The 14641-nt window shown below is 44.9% G+C and overlaps 1 protein-coding gene across 1 annotated transcript; it reads left to right on the top strand.

The window, feature by feature from the left end:
* gucy1b1 (guanylate cyclase 1 soluble subunit beta 1) lies at positions 1-13480 on the top strand. The gene is made up of 13 exons (XM_041933068.1): positions 1-92; positions 423-496; positions 2436-2536; positions 2667-2785; positions 3761-3958; positions 4984-5214; positions 5391-5507; positions 6171-6304; positions 8318-8515; positions 9647-9884; positions 10532-10672; positions 12058-12212; positions 12404-13480. The coding sequence occupies exons 1-13, from the start codon at positions 90-92 to the stop codon at positions 12549-12551; spliced, it is 1857 nt and encodes a 618-aa protein (XP_041789002.1). The 5' UTR covers positions 1-89; the 3' UTR covers positions 12552-13480.
* Positions 13481-14641: the final 1161 nt, after the last annotated feature.

The raw sequence follows: 14641 nt of genomic DNA, 5'->3' as shown, positions 1-14641 counted from the left end.
GACACTCAGCATCTGTACCAAACGATGAATGTTGCCTCAGATTTAACGCGTTTTGCTTAAAAATCGGGATAAACAGAGCAGCTGTCATCATGGTACGTTCATGACGGTTTTATATGATGTTTTACAGCAGGTAAATCAGGCCGTTTGTCACGCGATGTGGCGTATTTGCGTTTGACATTTCCTGCTTGGACACCGCGGTGGAGCCGTTATCCAACAGTTTGACCGTGTGTAGAGAGCTAACTGCACATTCACAGATGGACAGGACACTCCTGCGCAATCTACATTATTCTGTGTTTGTAGGATTTGATTTGTCGGGTAAAAACACGCGTGTAACGCGATGCACCAGGTAGGTTTCAGGAAAAATGTGTGTTTTAATGAAGTGAATATTGACGTCGCTCGTGTTTTTTTTCATTAATTCACAGTATGGCTTTGTGAATCACGCCCTGGAGCTCCTCGTTTTAAGGAATTACGGCCCAGATGTGTGGGAAGACATCAAGTGAGTGTTTGCTGCTGGGCCCTGCTGGAGTCAGAGGGGACACACACCTGAGCAGGGACACACACCTGAGCAGGGACACACACCTGCTGTAACTGTAATGATTAACCTGCGGCCTCTGCAGGCTCACACTGAAACTCTGAAACTCAGATAAGTGGAAGAAGCTCACATTTTCTATCCCACAGCTCCAGATTGTGGCTGAAATGTGGCCCAGAAACATTAGTTTACTGCTGGTAATTAGGCTGCATCGTTAAAAGAAGTATTCAACTCATTTAATGAAGTACAAATATGCAGGTGTGATCAGCAAAATTGTCTTACAAGTATCCAAAGTGAAAGTACTCATTATGAAACAAGAGTGGTTCCTCTAAGTGTCATATTATATTATTATTGCTAAAAATGTGTGAGTTACACTTTAATATGTTATCTGAATGCAGTGGAACTCATTTGTGTGTCATTAAATATTTTTTGGCCGACTTTATCTAAAACAAATGATCATATTTTACAAAAGGTGATATGTTTTTTTTTATGTGAACTCATCTGCAAAGTAATCTGCAGCTGTCAAATAAATGTTCTGAGTTAAAATGTGCATTTGTTCCCACTGGGATGTGCAGTAGAACGTACAACAGAAGCACTCAAGTACAAGTACCTCAAAACAGGCTGGAGTGAGAGTGTTAGAAATACTGAGCTCAAAGCAGACACCTGAAATAAAGTCTCAGATTTCTCTGTTTACTGATAATAACTGTGAGCAGCTTTCATCTCCCAACACGAGCAGCCCTGTTTCCAGCTGTGTGCCACCGCATTTTCAGACAAATGGTCTGTTTCAAACTGGTTTATTAAGCATAGGAAGAATGGGAATTTTATCAGCCCATTAACTAACATTTAATCCTTCAATTGATCTGAAAAATTGAGATTCACATGGTTTTCACTGGACTCTCTGCAGACTGCCAGGGATACAGTTCCTCTGGGAAGATCAACAATCCTTTATTTATTCTTTATTTGTTGGATGAAGGACGACCTCAGGGTCCTCAGTGGGAGCTACGTCACCTCCTTCAAGCTGAACTTACAGTATATCACTAGATTTACTAATTTACACACATTCCACCATGGGCAGGTTGTATCTTAGCTCGTACTGCACAGCGATGCAGTTCTTGGGGGTACAGAGGGAGACTGTGGTATGACCCACTCCAACAAACCCACATGCGGATTGTAACTCCAGTCGTCCACTCTAATGTTAACATGTCATTTTTTCAGCATGTTGAAATGTTTGGCTCAGTCTTAGTTTATTTTCCAGTTGTAGTTTTAACTGTCCCGGACTCGACCCCGCCTAAAAAAAGCCTTAAAAAAAGCAGGAGCTGCAGCAGCTGGCGAGTGTCAGCGCCCTCAAAGCGCTCGCTCTGCAGCGTCTTTTGTTATCTCTGCAAATGTAGCTCCCTCATATTTATCGTGTTTGTTCGGACTTTGATGGGCTGAATAGTTTAAAAGTGAACTTTTGTTTTCTTTGCAAAAGCTTCCAAGGCTTCGTGTGTTTTTTCAGCTGTTACACGTTCTGATAAAATAGCAGCTGCCGGTCAGGCCTGTAAATCATTTCTGTTTTCTTAGCTAAACAGTCGTAATCAGAAGCTCGTTAAGTTTTCTGACAATGCTGTGTAAAATGGATCGTCAAATGTAGAAATAGCAAAGTGTGTCTGCTTAGATCTGAACCTGATCGACTGGGTAGCTTTAAGACCACTTAAAAAAACATATTTTAACGTTACTGTAGTATAAATCAAGTTGCCTCTGACTGTCTGGACTCCACGCTGCTGTAAACACAAGTCCGTGTGTGATTTAAGCAACAACAGAACGCAGTTCCACGAAGGCGAAGTCGCTGGCTGCCTGAACAAGCTGCTAACAGGGTCTGTTTACTTCTGCTGAAGCTCATGACTGGTGCCTTCTTTGTTTTCAGGAGGGAGGCTCAGCTCGATATCGAGGGTCAGTTCCTGGTTAGAATCATATATGAAGATGCCAAAACATACGATCTTGTTGCTGCTGCAAGTAAAGTTCTCAGTAAGTGAAAGCATGTTTTTTTCTTTTAATTATTGGAACAAAAATGATGCGACAAAAAAATGGAGCTTTGTAGCATTTAAGTTTCTGCATCACAAGCTGAAGCGCTGACGAGCTCCTTCCTGTGTTTCAGAGATCGACGCGGGAGACATCTTGCAGTTGTTTGGGAAGATGTTTTTTGAATTTTGCCAGGAGTCGGGATACGACACCATATTACGAGTGCTGGGGTCGAATGTTCGTGAGTTCCTGCAGGTGGGCAGCAGAGTTCAAAGACTGGTTGTAAAACTAACCCAAATGATTGTAAAATCGCTGTTTAAAGGTGCAGTGTGTGAGGTATGGCTAGAAATTTAGTTTAAAACAGTAAAAAATGAACATTATCAACAGAACATGTAGAAGGAACGGTTCTGACGTTCTGTCAAAGACGTCTGTGTGTCGTGTTGCAGAGATATCTACTGAAGTTAGCATGCTTTGCTAACTCTGCTACATGTAGCATGGCTACATTTTTCTTGAACAGAAAAATACAACCGTGCACCTTCTGAATTCAAGTTTCTCTCGTTTACTGATCGAGCTTGATCACCAAGTTAAACTCGAACAGAAACAAAATAAAACTCACCGAAACTGTCTTGGTTTGACTTTCCCCTGTTCCGACGATCACCATGCATGGCTAACTGAGCTGGCTAGCTAACAGCAGCTAGTAGCTGCAGCTACAGAAAGCTACAGCAGAGTACAGCGAGCAGCAGTTAGCGGATATTCTGGTCATATGCTGCGCTGTTTGTTAGCTCACTTCTTACACATTATAGCTTTGATGGGAGACAGCGAGGTCTGCTCAGCCAATGGAAAACGTCGTATGATGACCTCTGTGCCTCTGCACGAGCCTGAGTAAATAACCCCTGCTGATGTCAGAGTGATGTCATCAGGGTCGTCTCACTTTGGGCTTGAGACTAAATTTTCCACAGAAATCCTGCGTCGATAACTGAGCGTGTGAAGTTTTAAACATGTGAGCTTTACCGGGCAGGTAAACTATCGTGTTGCATTATGGGAATTGTAGGATCCAGCCTTTGTGGAACTTGACACATACTCCGGACTGAAAGTTAGGACATCTCGGCCTGAAATGCTTCATGTATAACGTCACAGCATCATCATTTAACTCATTGCACCTCAGCCAGGTTTTAATTTACTGTGCTCTGATTGGATGCTGCATATTTCATCTTTAATCTCAATTTTCAGAATTTGGATGCTCTGCATGACCACCTGGGCACCATCTACCCTGGGATGAGGGCCCCCTCGTTCCGCTGCACGGATGCAGAGAAGGGCAACAACCTGATTCTTCACTACTACTCAGAGAGAGAAGGCCTGCAGGACATCGTGATCGGCATCATTAAAACGGTGGCCCAGCAGATCCACGGAACAGAGATCGAGATGAAGGTCTGCCTTGCTGGTTTTGCCCCCTCTTCTTCTCTCGCACACTGAACCCACAGCTCTGATGGCTCGCTCTGCTCGCGACGGTGAATGAAGACGACTTCACAGTTTTCTCTGCTCCTCTCAGATTCACTCTAATCAGCATTCAGTGGAGCCTTTGAGTCCCTGCGATGCTTTGAGTCGTAGCGTGTGTGCTTGTGTCTGAGAATATGATCGAGGAGGTTATAATGTGAAGATCCAACAACAGAAAGCTCCAAAATAAACCGGGAGCAGCGCTGCGCCGTGACAACAGCCCAGCGTCTGAGTCACCAGATATTTTTAGATCTAAGTGATCGAGTCTGGAGCTCGGGAGTCTTTTTTTTTTTCGTCTTTCCGTGATTTTAGTTGAACTTTGTCAAACTGAGGACGGATTTAAATTAACTGCACGTTTATTAGATCGTTCATGCTGAGCAGAGATGCATGGTTTTTTCACCCTGGCTCATTTATTCCACCAGATAATCAGGTTTTGTGTAAAGTCATACGAAAAGCTGGACATCATACGCTGCCACAGCCTGTAATCTGCACCAGTGACTGCCCCCCCGAGACGTCCCTTCTACTCTGGCGGGAGTTTCCTCTTCGTTTCATGACCGAGTGACATTTTCCCTCAAACCTAATCACATTGTACAGACAGGATAACATTTTTCAGCCGTCGTGTGTGTAATGAAAGCACAGAAAATGGCAGACGCTCCAAATGTGACACCCAATTTCTGGAAATATTAGCCACTGTTGCTGTGGCAACAGGGTGCAGAGACAGCAGCTTGACGTCAGCGTACCTTATGCCCATAGACCCACTGAATAATGTCATCATGCACAGCCTTAATTCTATAATAACTGACGTGAGGTCAGCAGTGTGATTCATTGGATAATATTAATGACACTAATAATGTGAAATATTTAATAAAAAACATTAATTGCTGAATCAAAGTGCCACATGTGGTCCAGTTTAACTAATGTCAGTTTGGCAACATTAACATCATCTTGGTCTGATGCAGATGATCCAGCCGAAAAACGAGGAGTGCGACCACATCAAGTTTCTGATTGAGGAGAAGGACTCGGAGGAGGAGGCGTTCTACGAGGACCTGGACGGCTTCGAGGAGAACGGCACGCAGGAGACCCGGATCAGCCCCTACACCTTCTGCAAGGCCTTCCCCTTCCACCTCATGTTCGACAAAGACCTGATGCTCACGCAGTGTGGGAACGCCATCTATCGAGTCCTGCCTCAGGTGTGCAGAAGTCTGTTAACATGCAGCAGAAACCGCATGAAGTCAGCACTCTGCTGTGTGTTAGCAGGACTGGACTTCTTACATGTCCAGAGTCCAGCAGCTATGAATCATCCAGACGAAGGAATCACCTCTAATTTGATGTAGCTGAAATGTGCACGTGTTCTTTTCCTCCCCAGCTCCAGCCCGGTACCTGCATCCTCCCCTCCGTGTTTTCTTTGGTCCGGCCTCACATCGACTTCAGTTTCCACGGCATCCTCTCCCACATCAACACTGTGTTCGTTCTGCGGAGCAAGGTAGACACCACACCTGACTCAGTGTTTGTTGTCGACCAGGAGGCACGAAAGCACCGACACACCGTAAAGGATCGAAACATGGATTCACTGTACACGACACAATGTTTTTATACTCTTATCCATTAATATTTATGAGCTCAGTGACATTTTTAGCAGCTGCATAACATTTTGACTCCTGACTTAATGAGGAGGAGATTGTTAACATGCAGAGATCAAAGAGCATGTGTGCAATGAACCAATGGAAGAAGCTTTTAATATCGCAGTTTGTGCACAAGGCAGCGACAGCAGGAGCGTCAATGTCCTGAAACAGACAGCTAGACGTTTACTGGACGTGTAGGAGGAAGGGCAGAGCAGACAGGTGGAGCATAGATCTCACTGAGGAGTCAGAGCATTTTCACACCTGTGTGTCCTCATGAGACAGAAAATGCTGAGCTGTTTCTGGTCTCTGGGAGGCTGCTTCAGACACGATGCAAGAACAAAAAAGATGACGCATAAAATCTGATTTCATTCCCTCGACTCTGAAGTCAAACCTGGACGATACGTGGAACACAGAAACACGCAGGTTTAAAAATAAAGCGTGAGCCGAGCTGGAGCCCGGTTGTGAAGCAGATTTAGAGACGAGCACATGATGAAATATTCATCCGAGTGATGTCATCCTGACAGGAGGGCCTGCTGAACGTGGAGACCGTGGAGAACGAGGACGAGCTGACGGGGGTGGAGATCAGCTGTCTGAGGCTGAAAGGACAGATGATTTACCTGCCGGAGGCGGAGAACATCCTTTTTCTGTGCTCGCCCAGGTGAGCCCAAGTCCTGAATTCACAATTCAAACCGACTTTATACATAAACCAGAATTAAATTAAATTAAAGTCAAATTAAGACACTGAAACAGTTTGGTTGAGTGTTTAGTGTTTCCTCTGTCCCACATGCTAATACGTAGGCTGGTTAACTACAATGACTCGGTCCCTCCCTCAGTATTTTCCATTCCTGGTTTGGGACATTTGTCCCTCTGGAGACTTTAAAGGATAACTTTCGTTTTTTACAACCTGGACCTTATTTGTAGCATTAAATACGACCATTTACTCCCCCAGACAACTTTGGTGGCATTTGGAGTCGTTTTGAAGAAATTAGCCCCAGAGGAGCGGCGCGTATATCCGTATTATAATGCGAGTACTCGGGGCATCCATGCGCAGCCTCTATATAAAGCATAATCTGCTGAAACTCGTTCATATTCCAATATTTAGTTCTGATATGCTGGTGCTATTCCCCTCTGAGCCCGTGGTGGCATGTTATCAACATCCGGCATCTCTAGGCAACTACCTCTGACGTGGATGATGTCATTACCGAACGCCGCGCGCTGCGAGCAGCCAGCCACAACACGGCTGACTCTGCGGCGGTCGGCTATGAATACGCAATAACGAACCACAGCTGTGCCAAACTACAGCTAAACTAGCCGACCGCCGGCTCAGAGGGGAATAGCACCAGCATATCAGAACAAAATATTGGAATATGAACGAGTTTCTGCAGATTATGTGTTATATAGAGGCTGCGCATGGATGCCCCGAGTACTCGCATTATACGGATATACGCGCCGCTCCTCTGGGGCTAATTTCTTCAAAACGACTCCAAATGCCACCAAAGTTGTCTGGGGGAGTAAATGGTCGTATTCAATGCTACAAATAAGGTCCAGGTTGTAAAAAAACGTTATCCTTTAAGGCTTTAACAAACAGGACACAAACTCTTTCTTTTATTTAAAAGAAAAAGGCTCGATGGGCAAATGTCACTCAAACAGGAGTAAAAGGTGCTCATTTGTTGGGAACTATTTTCAGACGCGGATTAACACGCGATAGCAGGTATTTATGGTAGCAGGACAGTTTTTATGGGATTGACTCAAAAGATCACACTTAAAACACCTCATCTCCATCCTGTGCAAAGTAACTGATCTTTACGTCTAAAATGAGAACCCTTTTAATGGACCCGTTAGTCCCTTTAATGGTCCATGAACATGAACATCAGTATTCACAAGCACACAGTTCTAACACGATGAATTCATTGTTGGTTTTCAGCTTTTAAAGGGATTTGTTGACAGTATTTATTTTAGTATTTTAATTATTCTGAACTGCAGTATGAGAGCAGTACATCATGTATTTCATGTTGTTACATGATAATCAAACAGTTTATCAGCTGCTTCACATGTTTTCTGCTTCTCCGCTTTCACAATAACAATGTTTGAGTCCATGTTGAGAGGAAAACAAAGAGAGAAGCAGAGGAACCTGCGAGCTGGTAATTATTACACTGCCTCTTCTGCTGCGACCTCCATTAGCCTCTGCGGCCCTTCAGTCAGCAGCGGACATATCGGACGCAGGGGGGCAGAGTTCAAGAGATCTTGTCCTCACAGATGGAAGACACTCGGCAGAGGACGAGGTCGGTGTTTTCACTAAAGGTCGCTGCCTGGCAGGAAATAAGAGGGGCTGAAGCGCTCATTCACCTGACCGGAGAACCTCAACAGCTCCAGCACAGCGTCTGACCTCATCCCAGAGAGGGGGGTCTACCCGGAGACGGTCACCGTAGGCCAGGCGTGTCCACACTGTTCTGTAAAAGGTTTCTGTTCCGACCAATCAAGAGGTCCCCTAATTATCAGCTGAAGACGTGGATCCAGCCTGGTGTGCCCCTCCTGCCGCCACACGGCCCTTCATGGAGCAGTTTGGACGGGCCCGCCGCAGGAACTCATCGCTTTGTACTTTCATTTCTGACATGAGCGAGACCAGTTTCCTCGCAGCCACTGACACAAATCAATGTCTCCGTTTCTCTAGTGTCATGAACCTGGATGACCTCACGCGGAGGGGGCTGTACCTGAGCGACATCCCGCTGCACGACGCCACGCGGGACCTGGTGCTGCTGGGCGAGCAGTTCCGTGAGGAGTACAAGCTGACCCAAGAGCTGGAAATCCTGACAGACCGTCTGCAGCACACGCTCCGGGCCCTGGAGGACGAGAAGAAGAAGACAGACAGGTGGGACCGTTTCTCTGCTGCTGCTACTCGACTAGAAAAACTATATCCACACATTAAAGGGATAGTTTGGGTTTTTTACCCCCTAAAATCAGTTAATTTTAATATTTTTTAGAGGCCTGATGAGGTAAAAGTACCTACTTTTACCCAGTAAAAAGCAAAGAAATCTAGATTTTATTCAGACCATACGTTAGCGTTGTCCTTCACACACTGTCAGAGTGACGTTTAATCACACAGCCCCTGCAGGCCGGGCGTCACATCATCACATCACTGCTCTCACTCGTTTCGTCTCTCTTGGTCGGAAAAATAATTGGCAAAGATTGTTCATTCGTCCGTCTTCGAGCGAGATGAAAGAATAGTGTCTTCAAGTATTGAGACAAGCTGAAGACAAGAAACACTGAAGACACAGCGGGGCGCTAACAGGTCTCGGTCCCATGCTGCCGCGCTGAGGCTACATGACGGTCGGACCCCCGAGGGTCAGGTTCTATTGTTAAACCCAGGTTGATACTGGCCTGAGCTACTCCTCAGTTAGTCCTGACTCTGCCTGTCGTAGTGATTTGGCACATCAGTAGGTGACAGCTGGAGCGCAGCACGGAGGTGGAGCGCAGCCTTTATTAAGACTGCTGTGGCTTCTCACAGAACAAGACTTTCACTGCGCCGGCGGATCGCTGTGTTATTCTCCGGTCTCAATGAGCCCCGGGCTCCAAGCGTTCATTACAATTCTTGGCTCCTCTGTAAATATTTAAGAGAGCTGCTGCTGCACCGTCGCTGTCGGTTTTCTGCTCATGAAAACATGCATTCATGCTGTTTTTGCTGCCGTTCAGCCGTGTCAGGACAACACCGCCTGCTCACGTCTGCAGATGTCACAGATAAATACATCGTGTGTCCTGAAATCATGATGCATCATGGAAAGTATTTTGCTTTTAACAGGCAGCCATGATCTAACTAGTTACCATAGAAACACCACCCTCCCATCCGAGAGCAGCTCACAAAGCGAAACGACCCAAAGATGGCGGGTTAGCAAATAAACTGCCGACGGACCCGAGCGCGGCAGCCCGTCACGCTGCTGCTCGACCGAACCGAACCGCGGCGACGCTTTCGCCCGGACTCTTCACGCCTCCTCCTCTCTTTCAGACTGCTCTACTCCGTCCTGCCGCCATCCGTTGCCAACGAGCTGCGACACAAGCGGCCGGTCCCGGCAAAGCGCTACGACAACGTGACCATCCTCTTCAGCGGCATCGTGGGGTTCAACGCCTTCTGCAGCAAGCACGCCTCGGCCGAGGGGGCCATCAAGATAGTCAACCTGCTCAACGATGTTTACACGCGGTTCGACATCTTGACAGACTCTCGGAATAACCCTTATGTATACAAGGTTGGAAGCAAGAATTTTACCATCACAATACATCATGCATGTGTGTACGTTTCTCTCAGTGAAGGAAGAAAAACAGGGATTAGTGCAGCAAAGCCATGAAGTCGATCTAAAATGAAGAATCTGAGCGGTTGAACTACGATCTCGCACTCGTGAAGCACTCCGCCTCTCTTGGTGAATGATGTTACGCAATTCCGCACATACATGTCAGTAAGAGACTATTTATATCAGCTGACTCGAGTTTTTCACCATATGAAGAGGAGTCCTAACTTCTAAACACAGTGTAGCTTTACAGAGTCTCTGCAGCACTTTATGGGCCTCGTGCAGCTGATTTACACTCCAGGCTTTCAGACAAGAATGCACTTTAAGAAGTCAAACAGATCTCTGCGCTGCCAGGGGAGCGGCTTCAGGCACTGGGTCACCAAAAGAAGTAATATTTACTCTACGGGTCTGAATGGCTAGGTGGTCCCGGGGTCTTAGCCGGGCTCAAAGAGGCCCTGCATGTCTGGAAGCTGATGCGAGTGTTTAAGTGTTTATTTCAGGGTGTTTCAGTTTATTTCTGGCTGCTCGGTCCCTGGTAGTGCGGGGGGGGGCAGATGATTTTACATGCAAAACAGGTCATGATATAATTCACGTATGTCTTCGCGCAGGTGGAAACAGTGGGCGATAAGTACATGACGGTGAGCGGCCTACCGGAGCCGTGCACCCACCACGCCAAGTCCATCTGCCACCTCGCTCTGGATATGCTGGAGATTGCTGGACAGGTCAAAGTGGACGATGAGCCGGTGCAGGTGTGAGCGGTTTCAGAAGTGTTTCCTGTTTATTCTCTATGATGTTAGCATGTTATTTTGCTAAATGTAAGGGCGACCGCTCTGCTATCATGGAATGAGAGCAGCTGCACAGAAAACAGTCTGTACATCGTGTCGAGAGGTGGAGACGCACTTTTTCCTCCTGTTAAATTCACTCAGTGAATCAAAGTGTGTTTAAGCTTCGGTTGGTGCCAACGGTGCCGCAGCACTGTGGTGGATGGTGTGAAACTCCCTCCTCCAAGTGGCGCTCAGGTGGCAGCACATGGTCGTCTCAGTGCAAACTCTGCAGCGACTGCAGGAATTTAGCAAAGTGAAAAGTAGAAAAAAGTCTCATCCAGTGTTTTTAATGATCACAACACGTTTAATTATTTTAATAATTCTACATTTAACGTCTTAAACTGGCGTCATTTTGGCCGACTTAAATCTCAGTGACATTTTTCATTTGGCAGATGGTTCGTGTGATGCCAGCAAGCGGTATTTCTATTTTTCTTCACATATTTAATTATTTTGGAGTTTGTTTTTTTTTAGCAATGCATCTGGTAACTTGGCAGAGATCACTGTTAATTTCCTAATATTGCTTTGAAAAATCACATTTAAAACTAGTGAGCGTCTCTTCTGCAGCTGACAAACTGTAAACTGTCACTCGAGCCCCTCAGGGATCGGTTTCAGAATGATCTGCGCGTCGTGTTTCCAGGCTGAGCCCACGAGCGGCGAAAAGTCGGATAAAAAACAGCAGACTTCTGTTTAACCGACGGCTGCAGACTGTTATTGTATCGATGACCGCTGAGGCTGAAGTTTGGAAAACGCTGTCTGGTTAACGAAGGGCTGTTTATTTTTGGACGTGGCACCGGCAGAAGAGCCCGGCTCGCTCGCGGGAACAGACTCGGATCATCTCACGGCCCCGCGTCTAAAAATAGATCCTCATTTGTCGGAGACGCTCAGCGTGTTCGCGCTCTGAAGACGACGTGTGTAAATGTTAGCCAGCAGATTGTCTGGGGCTACTTTTGGAATTGCTGGTTTATTGAAAATCTAAAATAAAAATAAAAAAAATCTAATTTCTGGCAGAGTAAACCTTAAATCCGCCTGAACGTTGCACCTTTTCTGTTGAGAGCTGGAAGAATCAGACTCAGAGGGGGCTCAGCTGGGTTGTTTTTAGCTCTCAGTGTTACAGCAGTTTGTCTGAATACTGTGCATTTCCTGTTGCCATGAGCAGATAATCAAAGGTTTTCATGTTTAAGTAATGAATTCACTGCAGATAACCGGTTAGTGCTGTGAATATCTTACAATAAATATTTCCTCCTGCTTTTCCAGTATTTGACATGAAATGAGGGACTTTTGGTTCAACTCTAACTGAAGTGTCTTTCCAGATTACGATTGGGATCCACACAGGTGAAGTGGTGACCGGGGTGATTGGGCAGAGGATGCCCAGGTATTGCCTTTTTGGAAACACGGTCAACCTCACAAGTCGTACAGAAACTACCGGTGAAAAGGGGAAGATAAACGTCTCGGAATATACGTACCGGTACGTAGAAGCACCTCCTTCTTTCGTATCAGCGACATGTTCTCACCTGTGGATTTTAATCACACCTGTAGAGAAGTTAGAGGGGTTTGAAGGGGTTTGTAAGGAAGCCAGTTGAAGCACAAACCAGCAGGTGTGATGTTTCGCTCGGCGGGTTTGAAAATGATCTGACGCGGTGCTGATGTTGTTTCCAGGTGTTTGCAGTCCGCTGAGAACGCTGACCCTCAGTTTAACCTGGAGTATCGCGGCCCCGTCACCATGAAAGGAAAGAAGGAGCCGATGAAGGTGTGGTTCCTGTCCAGGAGGCCCACCGACACAGAGTCCAGCGCAGCTAAAGCTTAGTGAGTGAGACTCAGCACTGAACGCGGCAGGCGGCGGCGTCAGAGCGATGCTGTCGAGTCAGCGTCTCTTCTGAATTCAGACACGCTAATACTTTTCATATGATGTGAATTTGAACCGCTGCTCTTCCTCCTCGTTCCTGCTCGACCGCCACCTGTCGTGACCTCACTCTATTTTTTTAGCGTAGACACAACAGTGAAGTATTTCATGAATAATGGAGGTTAGTGATGCAGCACACGGTACGTTCAAGTGTGACAGAATATTCTCACATCGTTATTGTTCATAAATTCACCAAAAGGTTTTGATAAGCAAAATATTTTCCATCTACGTTAATCTGCTGATTTTGTCACGTCCTTTATTTGTTCTGAATCCTGTCAAAAATACTGAGAGTTTATCTTTATGGACACAAATAGCCTATTTTACTTTACATGAATAGAATAGATTTTAACCTTTGACATTTTCCCTTTTTCGGGTGATATTGATTTAAAATGAAATATTTGACTTATGAGTGTTAAAAAAAAAGAAGCTTGATATCATGTTTGTGCCATTACATCACCTCAAGTTTCACACTGGATCTGTCACACTGGCATCAGCCTGTTCAAAGAAATATGAATTTAGATGTTTTAGCTGTTGTATTTATATAGATTTATATCACTGTGTTCACCAGTTCTTTGGCTTCATTAGACTCATGTGTGTATTACAATTCCAACATGTATTTCAAGTCACAAATGATACATGAGTTATTAGTAAAGTACGTAATTATTAAAGCAGATAATTTAAAATGAGCACTCAACACTAATTTAATACATTTATTGCACCTCTCTGCTTATCACACATTCACTTTTTTAGTACTATACATACATAGAACTATTAATGATCTACCAGGACGTATTTATTGTTAACATTACTTGATATTTATTCTTTTAAAATGTAATTATGACCTTTAGAAAACAAAATATGTTGATGAAAAACAAGAAAAAATAAACTTAATTATGGATAAAACTACTGTTTGTGCCTCTGAGTTAAACTATGTGCTGTATGTGTTTCATTTATTTCACATGAGTAAATGTACGTTTTTCCAGATCCACATCGTGTCCTCCAAACAAACAGGTGCTTCTTGGACTGTACGAGTGCTTTTCTGTGCTTGGAAGACATGATTGTTTTCTTTCTACAGGGTTTCTGTCCAGACACACTGAAACTAATAAAACTCTTGAAGCGCTGGTTGATATTTCTTTTGTTTTGCTATCAGCCTGCTCTCATAAAGACTATACTGATGGGTGGATTGCATGTCTTCACTGTCACTGAGACAGTGTTGAGCATCAGAGCTGTCAGTGTCACTCTGAGCATGTACCGGAGGTTCTTTTGTAAAGAGCGTCCTCTGGTGGCCAGTCAGAGGATAACAATCCTGACTACAAACACATACATGAAAGGCCTAATGTCTCTGCTGCTTTTAATATCACTAAAGCAGAACTTCTTTTTCATTTTTACATGTTGAGTTATGTGAGATCACATACTTTTCTATGTGTGTACCATGTGAGAGGTGGTATGGCACAGTCTCACATGTTATTTATTTTCTTTAACATGGAAGATTTACAAAAAGTGCTTTGTTCGCAGTTGTGCAGATATTTTAAAAACGTGCTTCTGAATCATTACAGTATACAGCGCATTCATGCATCATTTAGTAGATGGATGATTGTTTTTATCTATTTTGGTTCATTTTTCATTTTCTGTTTCTTGCTTTCTATCAGTTTGTGAATTTAAAGGGAAATACATTGTCCACCTGTCTGCGGTCCCCATCATCCAATCAGCATTAACTCCATGGTGCATTACTGTATAAAAAGGTCAGTTTGAGGCTTATTTAAGGCTTATGAACACTTGGTGGTCGAAGCAGATTATTTCTATAATTGTCTCATGAAGCAGCCATGTAATAAGGGCTTTTTTCTATTCGGGTTGAAGTGAAAGAGTGTCCACAGATTGGAAACTGAACTCCACAGCTGAGAATATGAGTGACTCCAAACCAGACAACAGCCCACCGGAAATTGGACAGAGGCGGTGCACGCGCCAGATGTTGAACTGGCGTTTAGCGCACGAGA

The sequence above is a fragment of the Chelmon rostratus genome, chromosome 3 (genome assembly GCF_017976325.1).
Source record: "Chelmon rostratus isolate fCheRos1 chromosome 3, fCheRos1.pri, whole genome shotgun sequence".
Lineage (NCBI taxonomy): Eukaryota > Metazoa > Chordata > Actinopteri > Chaetodontiformes > Chaetodontidae > Chelmon > Chelmon rostratus.
Note: the sequence above shows the minus strand (reverse complement) of the source record. Positions and strands in the feature narration are given on the sequence as shown.

Coding starts and splice junctions, on each gene's coding strand:
- gucy1b1 (XM_041933068.1), top strand. Junction 9,885..10,531: donor ATAACCCTTATGTATACAAG/GTTGGAAGCAAG, acceptor GTCTTCGCGCAG/GTGGAAACAGTGGGCGATAA. Junction 12,213..12,403: donor GTCTCGGAATATACGTACCG/GTACGTAGAAGC, acceptor TGTTGTTTCCAG/GTGTTTGCAGTCCGCTGAGA.